The sequence below is a fragment of the Podarcis filfolensis genome (assembly GCF_964270895.1).
Source record: "Podarcis filfolensis genome assembly, chromosome: 16".
Classification (NCBI taxonomy): Eukaryota; Metazoa; Chordata; class Lepidosauria; order Squamata; family Lacertidae; genus Podarcis; species Podarcis filfolensis.
The window spans coordinates 18,443,767-18,463,574 of NC_139620.1; the positions used below are offsets into that span (position 1 = coordinate 18,443,767).

General features: G+C 48.8%; 1 protein-coding gene across 1 annotated transcript in view; it reads left to right on the forward strand.

The window, feature by feature from the left end:
• The first annotated feature begins 437 nt into the window (after window positions 1-437).
• MAP3K11 (mitogen-activated protein kinase kinase kinase 11) overlaps window positions 438-19,808 on the forward strand; it is a 29,930-nt gene continuing 10,559 nt past the window's right edge. Inside the window, exons 1-4 of the mRNA XM_083589977.1 lie at window positions 438-3,214; window positions 17,390-17,570; window positions 19,280-19,428; window positions 19,590-19,765. Coding sequence (XP_083446103.1) covers window positions 2,521-3,214; window positions 17,390-17,570; window positions 19,280-19,428; window positions 19,590-19,765 — 1,200 coding nt within the window. The 5' untranslated portion in view covers window positions 438-2,520. The remainder of the gene's footprint in view (window positions 3,215-17,389; window positions 17,571-19,279; window positions 19,429-19,589; window positions 19,766-19,808) is intronic.

Here is a 19,808-nt window from a genome sequence, read left to right on the forward strand (position 1 = left end):
TCATGTAAAAACACGCTGATTCCCGGACTGTCTGCGGGCCGGATTGAGAAGGCGATTGGGCCAGATCCGGTCCCCGGAGCTCAGTTTGCCCACCCACGCTCAAATCTTTCTACCTTCTAGCTATATCTTTTCAGCTTCAAGCTGAAATACTCCAGATAGTAAAAATTTTAATATCCTTATTTTTTAATCATCCCCCCAAACTTTTTATCAAATTTTTGTAACATACAAAAACAGATAGGCACTGGAAAAAAGGCAAATAACAAAGGGGGCAGGGTGTGCAATATGCAGTGTTACAGAATGAAATAACAATAGCAAACAATACCAATCATATATCAGATGGTATTGAAATACCCCAACCATAATGTTTTACATTTTGACTTCCCTCATCAAATATGGGTAGCAATGCTATCCTGGGATTTAGGTCTAGTTTCTGACCCATAGTTAAGTCCCATTTCATAAAATATATTTTTCTATAATTTCTGTATCTTCTCACAGGACCACAACATATGGAAACTGGAAATTGACTCCGCAGCCTCTCCAACATAGTAGGCTATCAGTACTTGATATTCTGCTAAGACTGTGGGGAGCCAGGTACCACTGATGAATTAATCTGGATGAATTTTCTCTCATTTGGGATGAAACGGACTGGAATGGTATCGTGCTCCAGATTTAGTTTGGTTTATTCAATTTATTATATCTCTACGCTGCTTTCCATTCAAATGAATCCTAAAGCGGCGTACAAACAATAACAATAACATAACATGCAAATGAACATCACAAATACAACATAAATTGTATAAAATAATTAAGAAATCACCAGTGAAACAATACAATTTATAGTCAACTTTATAGTCAGTTTCAGGCTCTAAGACTTGTTCCCACAGTTCTCTTAGGCTTAGGGAGTCTAATAATGCTCGTGGTTTCTTGCCGTTTCTGATACAGTCCACTTATCAGCGAAGGATCCAATTATTTAGAAATAATGCATATTTATTAATTTCAAGGCTGTTGGGAACCAAACCAGGAGTAGTTAACCTGTGATCTCCAGATGCTGGAGGACTCAACTCCCATCAGCCCCAACTAGCCAGAGTTTTTAGGGGGCTAACCAGGTTGGGATAGCTGGCTTGTTAGTTTTTGAATGTCTTGTGTAGATTTTTCAATTTCGTTGTTCTGTATGGGACAATGACAATAAAGAGTATCCTATCGTATCAATGATCACCAATGATTGGCGCTGCAGAGCAGTAACACCCAATAATACCCCAAGGGGCACAGGTTAGCCATCCCTGCCCTAATCCATCCCACTGTAGTCAGTGTGCCCCATGCTCTCCCGATTTCCCTTCTTGTATATATTTTCTTCAGGAGTCAGTTATGGACCTGGTCTCTCAGAGGTGGTTCAGAGGCTTTAGAAGTCTTCCTTTGATTGGCGTGAGCTTCAGGAGACCGCAGAGTTTCGATTTTCACAGAACGCTGCGCCGGGAGAGAGAAAAAGCCCAAGAGTGCTGTTGGACTCCAAAGCTTGCCTGCGCAAGCTTTACACCAAACGAAGCTACTCCCCTGGGAAGGGAGACAATGGTTTTATGTATCCCATCCCACGGATCTGGAAAGCAAGAGCCCCCGCGTTCTGGAGGCCGGAGCTGACCCTTCTTTGGAAAGCACCCTTGCCTTTTGTTCCACCCAGGCGAGAGAGAGAGAGAGAGAGAGAGAGAGACCGAGAGAGACCGAGAGAGACCCGCCTCCCCCGGGGCAGGCCGAGGAATTCAAACCCCTCCCCTGCCCTGCCTTCCCCGCCTCGCTCCGTCCGGCACTTCTGCCCAGGACCGAGCGAAGCGAAGGTACAAAGCCCAGGCAGGCGCGCCACCGGGGCTTCCTCCTCGACGGGACGGGTTCCTTGTGTGACGGGGGTCCTGCCTGCCCTCCGCCCGTCCCAGCGCCGGCTTCGAAACGGGGCTGGCGAGCGAGTCCTTTCCGCGGATCCGGGCGCCGCTTCGCCGGGAAGCTTCGAGGGGAGGGACCGGACGGGACTGGATAAGGAAGCTGATCGCGGCGCAGATCCGCTTGGAGAGCCTCGGACGGAGGGTGGCTTGGGAGAAGAGCAGGCAAGACGCCAGGGTGGGGACGACGCGGGGACGACCACCATTGCCTACATCGGATCGCGTTGGCGGGTTCGACGGGGGCCCCCCTAGCGAGTTCCCCGCCCGCTTGGGAGGAAACCGGCCGTAGGGAGCGGCCCCCTGTTCTCTGTGGGAGAGACTAGACGGGACGGTCTTCCTACCCCTGGTGAGGGCGATGGAGAGCCTCTGACCCCGGATTCGTTGAGAGGAGTCTATAAACTCAAAGGGCTGGATCCTGCTTCCTTGACGGGAGGGGGTTTTGGCAGGCAGGAGTTCCCTGCTGAACGCCCCTGTGGCCCCCTGGATGGTCTCGACCCTGTGGGAAGTGGCGAGGAAGGCAATGTTAGTGACCTAGATGTGGGGCGCCTTGGACCAATGAGGCCCAGAGGACACCAAGGAGCCCCTGGGAAGCATGTTCCGGAAGGCCTCACTAGTGGCCTGGGGGCCAGGTTCGCGGAGCGGGGGCACCACGGCCTACACCAACCCCGTCTGGACGGCGTTATTTGACTACGAGGCCGCCAGCAGCGATGAGTTGACCCTGCGGAAAGGCGACTTGGTGGAGGTGCTCTCGTGGGATGCCGCCATCTCTGGGGACGAAGGCTGGTGGGCCGGCAAGGTGAACAACCAAGTGGGCATCTTCCCTTCCAATTACGTGTCGCCCAAGACGGGGGGCTACGCGGGCCCCGAGAGCCCCCCTGAGGCCGACTTCCGGGACCTGAGGCTGGAGGAAGTGATTGGGGTCGGTGGCTTTGGGAAGGTGTACCGCGGCAGCTGGAAGGGGGAGTTGGTGGCGGTGAAGGCCGCCCGCCAGGATCCGGACGAGGACATCAGCACCACGTCGGAGAGAGTGCGGCAAGAGGCCCGGCTCTTTGCCATGCTGCAGCACCCCAACATCATCGCCCTCAAAGCCGTCTGCCTCCGCGAGCCCAACTTGTGTCTGGTGATGGAATATGCGGCCGGGGGTCCCCTCAGCCGCATGCTTGCCGGCCGCAGGATCCCACCCCACATCCTCATCAACTGGGCTGTGCAAATCGCTCACGGGATGCAGTACCTGCACTGCGAAGCCATCGTGCCCGTCATCCATCGCGACCTGAAATCCAACAACAGTGAGTAGGAGGGTTGGGATTGGTGGTGAGGGATTTGCATATATTTGCATATATTTTGCCTGAACAAATCTAGCTCGTTGGTTAGTTCATGTCAAAAATGCACATTCCCGCCTTTCGGCTTGAAATTGCTCACGTAACGATATCTTAAGATCGAACAGTGGAACGAAACGTGAGAAAATGTAACCGGGCCGTAAACTGACAATAATGAAAAGAAGAACAACGGAGAAGGGAAAATAAGAATGGAACATGGAAAATTAACTCAGAACATTCCTGTTGAAATAATCTCATTTTTAAATGCCAGCTTAAAGATGAACAGGGAGGAGGCCAGGCAGACCTTTCTGGGAGAGAATGGCATCTTCTGGGTGCCACTTTGGAAAAGGCTCTGTCTCTCTCCCCTCTTAATCAAATGTTTGCTGTTGTGCAGAAACAAGGAAAGCCTCAGCAGCTGGACAGAGGTGATAGGCAATTCCTAAGGCACCACCCTGCTTGCAGATTTGAGTGCAGTATTTAAGAAAATGAGGACACTGTAAGCCAGGAACAGGAAGCATCAGGCCTGGGGGCCAAATACGGCCCCCAGGACCTCTCTGTCTGGCCCTTGAACCTCACCCAAGGCCATAGCCCTCACCAGCCCTGCTCTGTGCCATAGCTGAGTCGTTTTGCCTGGTTTGCCTGTCTTTGGACTGTGTGAAGGTGTCTTGCTTGCCTGGGTACAGGATGGGAATATGTGGGAGCCATGCAATTGCCTTTGGCTTTTATGTGCCCAGAATGCAACCTACTGCACAAAGCTGAGCGTCACATGCATTGCTCTGCCTACTTTCGCATCTGGCCCCTCCCACCCCTGGCACGCAGCACCTAGAGCATTGGCCACGAAGGAATGCGACCTTAATGCGGGGAAGAACTTCCCCATTCCTTCCTTAAGCCTGATAATAAATGTCAAAACTGCAATTCCAAGTTGCATCAATTTTATGGCCTAAGCTATGTCCTTCCTTATTTATTTTAGCTTTGGGGTACACAATCTAGCAGGTGGTTTGTGCCATTGTGTAGAAATATAACTTCCCGCTAGGGATTGTGCATCACAGGGGGTGGGAACCACAGAAAGCCTTCCTTTCAGCAGTGGCGCTAAAATTTGAAATGTTGTTAGTGTTTCAAGTGTAAAATAAAAATGGGGGGATGAATGAAGGCAAGAAAAGGTGACTACTGAAACAGGTGTACTGGGAGCAAGCCGCACTCTCAAAAGAAGCCATTGATAAGGAATATGCACCGTAAATTTGAAGCACCTGTTCCCCCTAGAGAATCCTGGGTACTGTAATTTAAGGGTGCTGAGAATTGTTGCTCTTTGAGGGGTAAAGTACAGTTCCCGGGATTTTATTTGCTTTTAAGTTATGGTGTATATGCAGCAATAGGAATGTAGGAAGCTGCTGTATAGCAAGTCAGACCATCGATCTATCTAGCTCAGTATAGTATAGAAACATAGAATTGTAGACTTGGAAGGCACCCCAGGGGTCATCTAGTCCAACCCTGTGAAGCGTAGGAATCTGCACTAGCTGGCAGCTGCTCTCCCAAGATTTCAGCCAGGGGACTCTCCCAGCCTAACAGGAGATATTGAGGGTTTAAACTTGGGACCATCTGTGTGTAAAGCAGGCACTTGACCACAGAGCCACATCCCTCCCTGAAGGGGCAAGCTGCTCAGTGGTCAGGAAGGTTTTGGAAGGCACAGGAAAGGAGCCTTCCTTTAAGCCAGAATCCGGCCTGGAACCATCCTTCAGTTCTGGGACATGAGAAGCAAGGGTGCCTCTGAGCACATCCAGAGTACTGTCCCTCCCTCCCCGCCAAGTAAACACATTTTTACCCCTCCCACCTGCCTTAGTTCAAGAGGTGAACTTAAGGTGGAGGCAGGCATGAGAACTAGCAAGTCCAGTTTAGGAAATGAAGTTCTATCTGCCACCCTCTCACTCTTCTCCTCCCGGAGTTTTGCCACCAGCCAGCAAACGAGTGTGACCTCAATGACCCAAAGCTAGAAGGAAGTGACAGCAACACTCTCTCTCTCTCTCTCCCTCTCCCAGAAACTAACTCTACACTGTCGTTTCCTCTTGTGAGGGCGAGATAAATGTTTTTCTTTCCATGCAAACAAGAGCCTGATGATTTGAAGCCTTTTCCTCTCTCTCTCCAGGCTCTGGGCTTCCTCCAGCTGTAGATTTGGGGAGGGGAAACCAGGGACAAGGAGGGGGAACTTTTAGATAGATAGATAAACTTTATTTGCATTAGCCAACAGGTCGTAGCAACATAAAACAAGCAATATATACAATTAAAAAACAGCAACAATGGATAAAAAGGACCATTAAATGACCAAGAGGGGGAACTTTGTACCATACCATTGCAGCCCTCGCCCTAAGCAACTCTTGCTTTGATCTGTTTGAAAGCAAATCTTCCTGCAGCAGAAGCCCGCACCTCTCCATCGCAGATAGGCAGATGGCCAGAGTCGTCTCCCTTGTGCCGGTTGCAACTGATGGAAGGGTTCCTGTTTCAAAGCTGATCGGATGATGGCTGTTTTCTTAGTCCCATCCCAACTGCCCGCCTCCGTCGGTCATATGAGAATCACGCCTTGCAGGGTTGTTTTAATTCTGGATTAATGAATTTAACTCTGGGTTAATGAATTTAATTCTGTATTAAAGAATTTAATTCTGGGTTAAATGGGGAGCATCTGTTTGGCTACCATGGGGAACGAGACGCTGGAAGAGGTGAGCCTTTGCTCTTAATCCGGCAGCTCTGCTTCTTACGCTGCGGGAACAGTACCTAGCAATTTGTTCCCTAAATTGTAGTTATTACTGTTTGCAAAATGCCCACCATTATGTCAGGCTCGGTGTGAGAGGAGGACAAGCCCGTATATGGCAGGGAATGTTCACTGCAACAGGATTCCTCCAAATATAGGACTAAATGGGAGCTGCCTTTGAATGCAAAGTTGGGAAGGGAGTAGATGATAAGCATCCATCCTGCACCTGTGTGCAAAGCACTGTCCTCCTCATTTCTTGGTCACCCCTGAGTGTGACAGAATGCTGCAAACTGGCATATATGCATATATTTTAGGCCCGCGGATCTTCCTGGCTCAGGGGCCTTACCTGTCCTAAGAATGGTTACTTCCCTGAAAGCAAGGACAAATGCTGCTGTCATCAAATTGTAGTGTCGGAAGGGACCCTGAGGATGGTCTAGTCCAGGGGTGGCCAACTCCCAAGAGACTGCGATCTACTCACAGAGTTAAAAACTGGCAGTGATCTACCACATTTTGGGGGGTTCAGGTAAAAGTTGTTGAGCTTCTTTGGGAGGAGCCACTGATCTACCAGTGATCTACCACAGAACGTCCACTTATCTACTGGTAGATCACGATCTACCTGTTGGACGTGCCTGGTCTAGTCCATGGGTAGGCAAACTAAGGCCCGGAGGCCGAATCCGGCCCAATCGCCTTCTAAATCCGGCCCGTGGACAGTCCAGGAATCAGCGTGTTTTTATATGAGTAGAATGTGTGCTTTTATTTAAAATGCATCTCTGGGTTATTTGTGGGGCATAGGAATTTGTTCATTTGTTTTTTTCAAAATATATTCCAGCCCCCCACAAGGTCTGAGGGACAGTGGACCACCCCCGTGCTGAAAAAGTTTGCTGTCCCCTGGTCTAGTCCAACCCTAGGAACATGCAGTTGTCACATATGGGGATCAAACCTGCAACCTTGGCGTTATCTGCACCATGCTCTAACCAACTGAACTATCCCACTAGGGCACAAGATAGGGAATCTTTTCAGCCTATGAGCCATGTTCCCTTCTGGGGTCGCATGCCCCTTGTAGGCAGGACTAGCAGCAAAAGTGGGCGGAGCAAAAATAATGTTAATTTTACCATTGTATAATCAGCTATTTTCTACACACACTCAACACACTGCACTGTATCCTCCATCAAGAAGCATGATCAGAGTTCAATGACACATTCCAGCCTGGCAAAAACACACAAAGGAGGATGTGGAGCATCTGGAATTTGACAGAAGGGCATCCTGTTCAAATCCTTTCAGATTTGAAAATAAGGGATCAGCAGCCTCAAAAATAAGGGATCAGCAGCCTTCCCCTGTACCGGGGATAGTCTACGGGATATCTAACAATCCGAGATAGCAGTGGGAAGCAGCGCAAAACGGCGCTGGAATAAGGGAATTTCCCACAAAAAAAGGGAAGGTTGACATCTATGGTATAGCCTCTCCTAACAGGCTCAAAAAACCTTGCCATCCGCCTCTCTATAGAAATATAAGCTACCGTAACAGAACGTAGACCAGAGCTTTCCAAACTTGTCATGGTGGTGACGCACTTTTTAGACACGCATCATTTCGCGACACAGTAATTCAGTTCTACTAGCAAACCAGTAATTCAGCTTTACCAGCAAGCTCTCATTCTAGCCCACACTGCAGCCGGCACGATAACGTGTCGTGACACAGAATTTGGAAAGCTCTGACGTAGACAGTCGTTTTTAAGTCAGTTGGAGGTGGCTTGGGAGAGAGATTTCGCTTCCTGTGATGTACACACACATGCAAACTTATCTCTTCCTACTGTCACTTCTGATCAAACAAGTTTTGTGGGGGTGGGCGGGGGGGGGGAATACGAGAAACTTGCCAAACCTGTTTAACACAGGTGAACATGGAAGGAGTAGGTACACCCCCCAAGCCGTGATCCTACTTTCAAATTCCTTTCGACTCCTCTCAAAGGACAACAATTGCTTGTCTATAGGGTCTCCCTTCTTTATTCCAGGTCTTATGCGTATGCGTGTGTGTGTGTAAATTTGTCATTCATATTCAATCATCTGGCAATATCTGAAAGCAGCATGAGAGTCATCTTCAAATATCTGAAAGGCTGTCCGTCATGCAGAAGACAGAGCAGACTCAGGCCACCTTCACACCATGCTGTGATACTACTTTATAGTCGTGACTTCTGTGCCAAAAAGTCCTGGAAGTCGTGTTTGTTAAGGGTGCTGAGAGCTTTTATTCCTCTATTTCCCTCCCAGGGCCACAGTTTTCCAAGTGGTTTAACAGTCAATCTCTTTTCCCAGGTAGCACTAGAAATGGTAGCTTTGGGAAGGAGAGAGGAGTTTCCTAACAACTCTCAGCACCTTTAACAAGCTTCAGCTCCCAGAATTCTTTGGGAGAAGCTATGGCTGTTTAAAGCAGAGGTCAGCAAACTTTTTCAACAGGGGGCCAATCCACTGCCCCCCAGAACTTGGGGGGGGCAGACTATATTTTTTGGGGGGGGATGAATGAATTCCCATGCCCCACAAATAACCCAGAGATGCATTTTAAATAAAAGGACACATTCTACTCATGTAAAAACACACTGATTCCTGGACCATCCATGGGCCGGATTTAGAAGGTGATTGGGCCAGATCCGTCCCCCGGGCCTTAGTTTGCCTACCCATGGTTTAAAGCGGTATCATAGTGCTTTAAATGTATGAATGTGGTCTTGCTAACTGTTGTTCTGGAAGTCTAGGTGTAGAACCCTAGGTCTGGGAACAGCAGGGAGGAAGGTTTTGACTAAAGATTAAGAGAAAGGTCCTAGTGGCATAAGCTGTCCGACAGAGAACCAGGCTGCCTTGAGAGTCGCAGGTGGGCTCTCCTTTGCAGGGGGTGTTACATCCCAGAGGCTGAGTGGCTGTCAGTCAGGGCTGTGTCACTGTAACATGCTGCACGGAAGATCCTTTGTGGAGGTCATCTCGTGCAACCCCTTGCTCCACGAAGGATCTTCAGTAGATCTCAGAGCTTGTCATTAAGCCAAACCAACACAGAGTTTTCATGTATTGATGGCTTCATCAATACATGAAAACTGTGTTGGTTTGGCTTAATGGCAAGCCCTGAGGAGCTGACTGGGGAGAGGGCAGTTGCTACGGTATGTTGTGAACTGCCCTGTGGTCCACAGGTGTGGGGCAGTGTACAAATTTAATAAATAATAATAATAAACACAGTTTGAGCCAAGGCTTGGCCCTCACCCTGTTTTCAGTGCTCCAGTTTGCTATCGAACATACAAAATGCTAACAGAGAGGAGAGTTTCTTTATACCCAGGCAAAGTGGCACTTGCAGCTTTACACCACAATATTATAGGGGCTGGATGGCAATGCTTCAAACACCGTTCTTTATTCTCATTACAGGAATTCCAACCCCCTTCAGTGAATTCCCAGGGTGTCTTACCGTAAATGCAATTAAAAGAGTTACAGAAGCACCACCATTTAATGCAGCAGCTGAAAAGCAAGGCCAGGAGATGAAATTATTCTTACAAGCTGTTGTTGTAGTTTTCAAAAGCACATCTTTGCCCCATGCAGAAGCCAGATCAGACTAGGCCTCACCCACACTTCCTTAAGAAGAGCCTTTCACAAACAGGCCTCCACCACAGAGAAGGCCCTTTCCCCGGTCACCACCCACTGCGCTTCTGATGGCAGAGGACAGCCGCCAACGCCAACCTAAAAGTAGGGATGCGGAGCTTGTGGCCCTCGGCCTGGCTTCATGTGGCCCTCAGTCTATTGTCATGTGGGTGGCAGTAGCTTGGGAGGGGGAGAGGAGGAGAAAAAGTGGGGAGTGGGAGGCAGGAACAGCTGAAGCAGATGCAATGATGGAAGGGGAGAAGGAAAGCCCTATGCAAGAAAGCAGTCCAGACCTCTGGCAAGAGAAATCTGCCCATTCCCTGGCAACCTGCCAGGCAAAGAAAGGTGGGGGTTGTATAAAGAGATAGACAGAGAGAGCTGGCAGTGGGAAGGTGGAATGGGGAGCTTACCCTTCTAATCCTGAGTGTTACCACTTCCCATTAAGGTAGGGAGTAGTTGCTAACAGTGTTTGAAATTAGCCAGGGGCCAGGCGCATTTTGCACCTGGGTTTCGACCACTCGCAACCAAGTGAAGATGTCTGGGTGCCAGGATGGCGCCTGACATTTCTACCATCTCGGGATCATTGGATCCGGACTGTTTTCCCACACTAATACCCCATCCTGTAGAATTCTTATCAGTTACATTTTATCTTCACAATTGGAATGAATTTCAGGAACCAAATTGCTTTATCTGTGCAGCCTGAGCAGGAGCAGTCAGCATTAAGAAGAAGAGGTCGGAATAGGCCGATAGATATGCGGACTGTCCCTGGATCAAGTGACTTTTCTTCTTTAAGTTCTCAAAAGTTCTTAAGCTAGCTCAAGGTTGTCAGCTGAAGCAGCCGGATGTTTAACTGAGAATCAGTCACAGTGAGTCCATGAAAAAGAAGACTTTAGAGCCGTCTTGCCCTAAAATGGCAACTAGACATTCTCTTTTGGCAACTGCAACCTTGGTTTAAGGAGTCATTTGGCTTATATACTTGAGTTTTTAACACAGCAAGTCTTGGCAGGGCAGCAGAAGCAGGGGACGAGGAAAGCGCTCATCATTTCAACCACACACGTAGGCGCACTGTGTTTTCATCTTCAAACCATAGCTAAGTTTAGCCATTGTTGAAAGCGACATGTGGACCAATCCACTGCCAGGGCGCTTTGCAGAAAAAGTGGGATGCAAATATTCCAAATAAAAAATGAAAATATGTGCTGATAGCAGCCTGACACAGCCTGTGAGAGGTGGACCCCACCATCTCCACCATGGCTGTGTGAGACCTGAGATCCGACATTTTTTAATTTTATTGCATTGCATTTCCATCCCACCTTTCTCTCTCAGGAGCTCAAGGTAACCCTAACAACCCTATGAGGTAGGTCCAGTGTCACCCAATGTCACCCAGGGATCTCCGTGGCCAAGTGGGGATTTGAACCCTGGTCTCCCAGTTCCTAGTCTGACACACTAACCACAACACTGTACTTGCCTGCGCACTCCAGTGAGGCGTCTGTGTGGGGGTTCTCGACTTAGGTGTCAACTTTTGAATTGGTGGCGGCAGCTGCTGTCGCTGGTGTGCCTTTAAAGATCTTACCACTCCTCTTGTGGTGCTGGCACAGTTGTTCTGCACTCCACACACACACCCCGCACCAAGGTGAGGATCTCAGTTCTGCCTGTTCTCTCTCCTGTCCTGGAATTGTGAGGCAGAACTCCCAGACAGTTGGGGAGGCCAGGGAGTTGTGAAATCACGAGCAGAAAACCCCCGCGTACCAGTTGTGCAATAATCACCATGGGAACTCTCTCGTATGTAAAGCAGCAGTCCTTGGCAGTAGAATCACAAGTAGGGACCCTGAGGTTGTTTATGTGCATGTGATTGAACGTCCGTGTGAGAGGCAAGATGATTTCTGTGTAACATATATATCCTCCTTATGTTCCAAGGCTTTGCTCTGCTGTTGCAGACCATCCAGCTAAGGCATAAGTGTTTCTCTGTGTGTGTACTGGTTGAGGAGGGAAGGGCAAGTCACTCTGTAGCTGCCTCAATAACTCCCCCTGTATTATACTTACTAATAATATTACTTACTAATAATACTACTAATAATATTGTTCAAGGTTGTTTTCCATCTGAGTCTTATTCTGAGTAGACCTATCTGGAGGTTGTGGACTCTGCTTCCTTGGAGGTTTTTAAGCAGAGGTTGGATGGCCATCTGTCACGGATGTTATAGCTGAGATTCCTGCATTGCCGGGGGTTGGACTAGATGACCCTTGGGATTCCTTCCACACTGCAATTCTATGATCCAATGAAATCCATAGCCATAACTAGCTTAGGACCATTTATTCCCATGAGTCTACCCTGAGGAAAACATAGTTGTTGACGACAACCCTAGATATATTTATTACCTGCCCTTCACCATGATGTTCCAGAGTATTAAAATCAGTTAAAACCGATACTGCAGTTCCTTGAGAAATCTACCTTTTTGAGGGGAGAAGAGACAAATTTCTAGTCCTTTATGCTGCCAAGTAAAAACTCAGTGGGCCGCCCATGAACACAAAGTAGTGTGCTGGTTAATTCATAGGTAGAATTAACCTAGTGGTCTCCCGAACAATATTCACACAATACATTTAAAGCACTAGAGTACACTCCAGGCAGCTTCCAACTTATATAAAAGCATAATAAAATATTTAAAAACTTCCCTACACAGGGCTCCCTTCAGAAGTCTTCGAAAGGTTGTATAGTTACTTATCTCCTTGGCTTGGCTTACTTATCTCCATACCCTCCAACGTTTCTCTTTTCCTAAGGAAAAGCGGGACATCCCAGGGTCAAATAAGAAACCGGGACAGCTTCTGTAAATCCGGGACTGTCCCTGGAAAACAGGGGCACTTGGAAGGTCTGAAGTGTGGGTGCTGCCACACTAAAAGATGGATTGCTTACAAATGTGGAATAAGTGTTACGTGGCACCTGAATCGGTGCCAGTTCCACGGACCAAAGCGATTTGGGTGGGTATGTAGGGAGAAGACTTAATAAGTTGTGTGTGTTTGTGTGACGGTGCTGGTAAGCAGACCTCCCTCCGGGATCTCTAGGAAGGCTGTGGATGTCGGTGGAGGGTGTGGCGTTGTTTTAAAGAGGGCTTTCCTTGCGTAGGGTGTTCTTTCAAGGCAGAGGAGGGAGGGAGAGAGAGAGAGAGAGTTGTTCGCCAGCCTCTCTTAAACAATGGCCCAGTGGTTGTAGCAGAGATCTGGTCCCTTCACTTCCTCCCCAGTGGCTTCCTGCTCGCTCTCGCTCAGGCTTCCTCTCTGTCCCGGCTGACTGGGGAAGGGAAAAACGTCTAGGCCTCAGAGCAGCAGCAGCAGCTGTTGGGGGCGGGGAGGGTGCCTTCTTGGGGTACTTCTGTCAGGGGAGCCCCTTCCCTACAGCCCAACGGAACAATGGACCGATTCTCCTGCCAGCGCCACACACAATGGGGCGCTCAGTGACGCAGCGTCCCAGGGAAATGCTTGAGTCGCCTACGGGTCATGGGGCCAAAGCCCAGCCAGAACGGCGGAGCTGGGATTGCCTCGCAGCCAGGGCTGCGGAAAGGGCTTGTGGGCCGTAGCTGAGGGCCAGGGCTGAGAGGGATCGATGCTCCCAACTGGTACTAAAGGAACGTGGGGGGCGGGGAGTCCTTTTGGGTCTCTCAGAGGGAGACACCCATAACCATTTCCCAGGATCTGGGAGGTACAAAACGGCAACAGCAGTGCCTCTGATGACGTGCAGAGTGCAGTCTTGGGTCACCGTATCCTGTGCTCGTACAGCTGGATTAAGGAGACAGGCTTGCTTTCTTCTGTTTATTGGGTGGTGGTGTTTGTATTTATAATGCTCTGCAGCATCTGTCAGACATGAGACACTAAGCCGCTTACGTGTTAGGTAAGGCAGATAGATTGCAATTCCAAATATGTCAGATCAGAAAGGTATGGCAAGGCAGCTCTGTTTCAAGTAGCATTAGGGATTATTTGGTTTATTCATAACCAAAATACAGTCGTACCTCGGAAGTCGAACGCCTTGCAAGGCAAACGTTTTGGATCCCGAACTCCGCAAACCCGGAAGTGATTGTTCCGGTTTGTGAACGTTCTTTGGAAGCCGAACGTCCGTTGCGGCTTCCGGTTGGCTGCAGGAGCTTCCTGCGGCCAATCGGAAGCCGCACCTTGGTTCCCCAATGTTTTGGAAGTCAAATGGACTTCCGGAACGGATTCCATTCGACTTCCGAGGTACGACTGTAGTGAAATGGACTTAAGTCTTGGTGGATGTGTACAAAGGGCTTTTGCCTGTATGTATCTGCAAGGAGGAGGGAAGGAAGAGTGTGACAGCTCCTAGGGGCCAAAGTCCCTTCGCCCTCCCCCAATAAAGTATTTGAGGGGGCCAAGCCCCCCAAGGTTGATGGGCATTGCCATTCAAATGGTGTGGGTGAGCCCTAATATGTGATTGATTATGGGGGGGCTGGGCTTACCTGCCCTCCCCCAAATATTTTACTCATGTTGGCACCCCTGGCTCAGTGGGAAGACATCTACTTGGCATACAGAAAGTTACCATTTCAATCCCTGGCATCTCCAGTTAGGGTTTTTGAGAGCATCCTTTTTGAGAGCTGGACATTTTCTTTATTTCTATCTGGCAGCCATTCAGAACAGGCAACAGCTTTCTAACAGGCAAGCTGCACATTGTTAAATGCACGATCACGTTTAATGTACCTGCTTTAAAAAGGTGAGAGCAAGGAAGCCGAATCGGGACCACATCACAAAGGGAACGGCGTTAACCCTCCTCTCTTGCCATGGTGAACACATACACATGGAAGTTGCTGTAGTTGTTTCCCTCCTGGGCAAAGAGCAGCGTTCAGTGCGGTGATATTTATCAGAGTCCAGGCACAGAAGAAGGAAAAGGTTCAACAACCCTCTCCCTACCACATGCCACTGTCTAGATCCCTGACCAACATAGGCCTGATCCCCCTCCCTCGTCATCCCCCAAAATGCCTGCTCTTAATAAAATGAAACAAACCTGTGCACACTCAATGTGATTATTGGTTCCTAAGATTTGTCGTCTCCAGTTCTGTGTGTGCCCCATTATATATTTAACATTGCCCCCAAACTGTTCTGGGGAAACATCCTGATAAGCAAGAGCTGTCTGGAGGCAGAACAGGCAGCCTTGGGAGGTGGTGGGCTCTCCTTCACTGAAGGTGCTTAACTAGAGACTGTCAGGGATGCTATCACTGGAAGATGTTTGCCCTGGGCAAGGGGTTGGGCTAGATGACCGCTAGGATCCCTTCCAGCTCTAGGATTCTGCTGCCCCTCATATGTTGGGGGAACTTAGATTGATGACCACAAACATCTAGATGCTCCTTCTGGCTCCTGGATCTCAAGTTGTATAGGTCTTTAGGGGAAATCACTACCATCTCAAATAGAGGTTAAAAAAAACGGACCAGGAATTACATGTGCTTTTTCCAGCTCTGGCATGTTGCATTCCTGGCAGTCAGGCATTAGTTTCTGATGACTGATACCAGGGCTCTAGCGTTGATCTTGGAGCATCAAACAGGTGGGATAGAGAGCCTTAAATATGAGTACTAGCAACTTGAAAATAAGGCCCAAAGCCATTGAAATCCAGTGGGAAATTGAAAACACACTTGCAGCAGCAGGAGAGAAGTATGAGTTCAATCTGGAAAATTCACCACTGTGCTGAGCAAAATTCTTTCATCTCCCCACTTTGAAGAGTAGTGATTGGGGGTGGGTTTCAGCTTTTTGGACCATCAGAGCGTGGAGCCAGGACTCCTGGGTTCTTTTGCCTGTGAAGTTCTGAGTTGGGTTTAGTAGGTTAGAGCAGAGGAGCGTGACTGCTTCTGCCTCGCCCTGGCGCAGTTTCCATGCTGTGTGTGTGCCAAGTGCACGGAGGAAGCTTGGCAGCGTGGGCAAAAGCTGCCAGCACAGGAAGCTCCTTTTGTGCCAGGGAGGTGCTGACGAGGGTGCCTTCCCAGGGACCGATTGCCACATAGTGCAGCAATAAGAATGTCAGGAGAGCTCTGCTGGATCAGGCCCATCTAGCCCTGTTCTCACTGCTGCCAACCAGATGTATGTGGGAAGTTCACAAGCAGGACCTGAGTGCAGCAGCCGTGATCCCCAACAACCAGTGTTTGGAGGCATAGTGCCCCCAATAGCATATATAAAATATTGCCATTGTAGCTAGTAGCCAAATCATAACCCCTTAGCCACCAAAAAGGCAGTACTCTAGAATGACAACTTAAGCTGACAGAATATGTGCAGCTTTGCAGACTTAACATATAGAACAAGAGAACGTTTAAAGAAGATTGGAAAACATTTATTGAATATATGGGGGGAAACTGTGTACAGCTGAAAGCACTGGAAGCATTAAGATAAATTCAACAGTGTAAATGAGTTTTGATGGATGCAATAATGTAATACTGAATGGTTTAGTTTTTGTAAAATATGCAGGGATTTATGCAAAATGAACCATGGAAAGAGAAGAATGGAAGTCATTAATATTTTACGGATGTTTAAATGAGTATTTAAAATTGTAAAACAGAAAATTTAATAAAAATTACACACACACACACACACACAAATAAATAAAACAAAATGGCATTACTCCAGAGGGCTGTCACAAAAGGCTGTCAGCCTTTGCAATTTAAGCTCTCTTTAAGCTGTTGCTATTATTATATTTGGGACACGGGTGGCGCTGTGGGTTAAACCACAGAGCCTAGGGCTTGCCGATCAGAAGGTCGGTGTGTTCGAATCCCCACAACGGGGTAAGCTCCTGTTGCTCAGCCCATGCTCTTGCCAACCTAGCAGTTTGAAAGTATGTCACGTCAAGTGCAAGTAGATAAATAGGTACCGCTCCGGTGGGAAGGTAAACGGCATTTCCGTGCGCTGCTCTTGTTCGCCAGAAGCAGCTTAGTCATGCTAGCTACATGACCCAGAAGCTGTCTGCGGACAAACGCCGGCTCCCTCGGCCAGTAAAGCGAGATGAGCGCCGCAACTCCATAATCCCTTTACCTATTTGTTTGTTTGTTTGTTTGTACCCCACCCATCTGACTGGGTTGTCCCAGCCACTCTGGGCTGCTTCCAGTATATACAAAAACACAATAAAACATTGAACATTAAAAACCTTCCTATAAAGGTTGCATGATCCACTATGCTGAAGTCCATTAACCACCTTTAACATGCTATTTCCCCCTCTCCCAATATTTATTAAGATAATGTGCTAAAACCCAAAAAGCCTTGAAAAATAAAAGTGTACCCTTAACTTTCCATCCCACCAATGTTGGGTCCATGTCATAACGCAGTATTAGGACAACTTCCTATGGACTAGGACATGGGAGACCAGGGTTGAAGTCGTCAACACAGCCATGAAGCTCAGCGGGTGACTTTGGGCCAGTCGCTATCACTCATCCTGACCCACCTCACAGGGTTGTTGTGAGAGTATAAGATTGAGAGGGGAAGAAATCCGTATGCCACCTTGAGCTCTCTGGAGAAAAAAAGGTGGCACCATACAAAATTATCATCAGGATGGGGCAATGGTAGATGTCTGTGTTAACAGGAGAAAAAGTATTTTGTTAATATTTGTAACAAAAGGACTCTGAACATATGAAGGCTGTCTTATACGCACTCCTGATTAGCCCCTCAGATGTACATGGGGAATTTTAAGGAAAGGCTTCCAGGTTATGAGCAATGAGGGCCAGGGAAGCTTTGGCCTGGTAAGGCCTCTCTAATGTGTTTTCCTGGATGGAGGCCTCCAAGTCTCCTTCACTGGCTTCCCTCAGAATCCCATGTCTGCTTCTTCTCTCCCCTCAGTCCTGCTGGCGGAATACGTGGACGATGGAGATGTGAGTGGGAAGACGCTGAAGATCACCGATTTTGGGCTGGCCCGCGAGTGGCACAAGACGACCAAAATGAGCGCGGCGGGCACCTACGCCTGGATGGCACCGGAGGTCATCAAAAGCTCCACCTTCTCCCGGGGCAGCGATGTCTGGAGGTGAGAGGGTGGGGTGGGCCCCGTCTAAGGTTGGGTTTTGGCCTTGGAGCCCAGATGTGCAGGAAAAAGCAAGGACCCTCTTGCCCTGGGACACCTCCCTTGCCAAAGCAGAACACCCTGTTTTGAAAACCGTGTCAGAGTCCCAGTTAACTAACACATTCTTGCTCCAAGGATCTGTGGAAGTCCACAGCAGGTAAAGGAAGCCAAATTCTGTATGTGTGTAGGAAAAGAGCCTCCCCTCTTACACACACACCTTTCAGGCTGGGTTTGGAGCTTTGACAGGGAAGCAGCTCAGACTGAGGGTTTTTCTGGGAGCTGGAAGTTCCAGCCCTTTCTGGCTCCCGGCCAGGCCCTGATCCAGGCAGGTGCTGACATGCACTTCCCCCTCCTCACATGCAGCTAGCCAGGCACTTTGACAGCAACTCTGAAGCTCCTGACTGCCTTGCCATCTCCTGTGGCCCTGAGGGAGACTGGAGGGTCTGAGAGCCAGCCAGTTGGTGCAGGGATCCCTAACAGGTCCTCACGGTAATTGTTAGTGTGGCTATCTGCTATGGGGCCAGATCTTCTCCCCTTGTTCCTCCACCAAGGACACTCCAGGTCCAGGTCTGGGCAACGCTGAACCCAAGCAGTCTACATGTGTGTAAGAAAGAGGCAGACAGAAACAGGCCTCATTCACACCGTACATTTAAAGCGCTCTGATGCCACTTTTTAATTGTTTCGTTTCCCCACAAAGAATCCTGGGAAAGTGAGAAGGGTGACGAGCGTTTTTAGGAGACCTCTGTTCCAGAGCTACACTTCTCATAGTGGTTTACAAATCCATTCCTCTTCTTGGGGAACTCTGGGAAACTGTAGCTCAAGGAAGGGAATAGGGGGCCCCTAACAACTCTCAGCTCCCAGGATTCTTCGAGAAAAGCCATGACTATTTAAACTGGTATCCCAGTGCTTTAAATGTATGGTGTGAATGCGACCATAGTGGGCATACACAGGACAGGACATTGGGTAACAAGTGACTGAAACCATTTTTCATTGCCCGCCATGGGTGTGGTTCAAAAAACCCCTTGTGAACTTGCAGCTCGAAGTCTTGATCACAAGCATCAGTCTCAAGTAAGTGTAAAGAGATGGGCTTCACTTTCCAGGTACATGTTTGCTTGCTGTTGTAGCCTTGCTAATTAACTGAGGGGAAAGACACCACGGTGGCTTACAAATATCAATAATAAAAGAGTCCCTGCCCTCAGGCTTACAAGCTAAATTGTTGTTGTTGTTTTATTATTTGTACCCCACCCATCTGACTGGGTTGCCCCAGCCCCTCTGGGCAGCTTCCAACAAATATAAAAGTATAAAAAAAAATAAAACATTTAAAAATTCCCTAAAAGACACTGCACAAAAGGAAAATAGATTGGAAAGAAGGAGGAAAAAGACATTCAGCACTAGTTCTAGTAAGGACCAGCTGGAATAGGAGATCAACTGGAAGGGGACAGAGTGGAACCCTCTATGCTTGCAGTTTCAAAATGTCTGGATAAGAATCATGAGGAAGGACTTTATAATTCTCACCCCCCCCTTGCAAAGATCAGGAGAGGAGGGAAGCCCAGAGCTCCACCGTTTGGCCTGTTTTGAGAGGGCAGCAGAATATCACCCTGCAAGCGGGGATCCCGGGTGGCTCAGCAGCACCCTAGAATTTAGCCCTATCTCCCTTGTCCTTTTCCCTCCAGCTATGGGGTACTCCTTTGGGAGCTTCTCACTGGCGAAGTTCCGTACCGGGGCATCGATGGCCTTGCTGTGGCCTATGGGGTCGCTGTGAACAAGCTGACACTTCCTATCCCGTCCACTTGCCCGGAACCCTTTGCACGTCTCATGGCAGGTAAGCAGGAAGCAGTAAAGGAGGCGGGACTTAGGGACTCCATCACAAGATGGGATGCAGTGCAAAGAAGGTGGGAAAGGGTTGTACCCATTTCTGGAACCGGTTTGAGCTCTGTGTGCATTCTGTCTGTCTCCCTCCCACTTCCCTGTTGGTCCTGCCAGAGTGCTGGGAGCAGGACCCCCACCGGCGCCCCACTTTTGCATCCATCCTGTCCCAACTGACGGTGCTGGAGACCCAAGTCCTCCATGATATGCCCCAGGAGTCCTTCCACTCCATGCAAGATGATTGGAAAGTCGAGATCCAGGACATGTTTGATGAGCTGCGTGCCAAGGAAAAGGTAAGGGAGAGATGAGAGGAGCTGGAACGTTCATTCAGGGGCA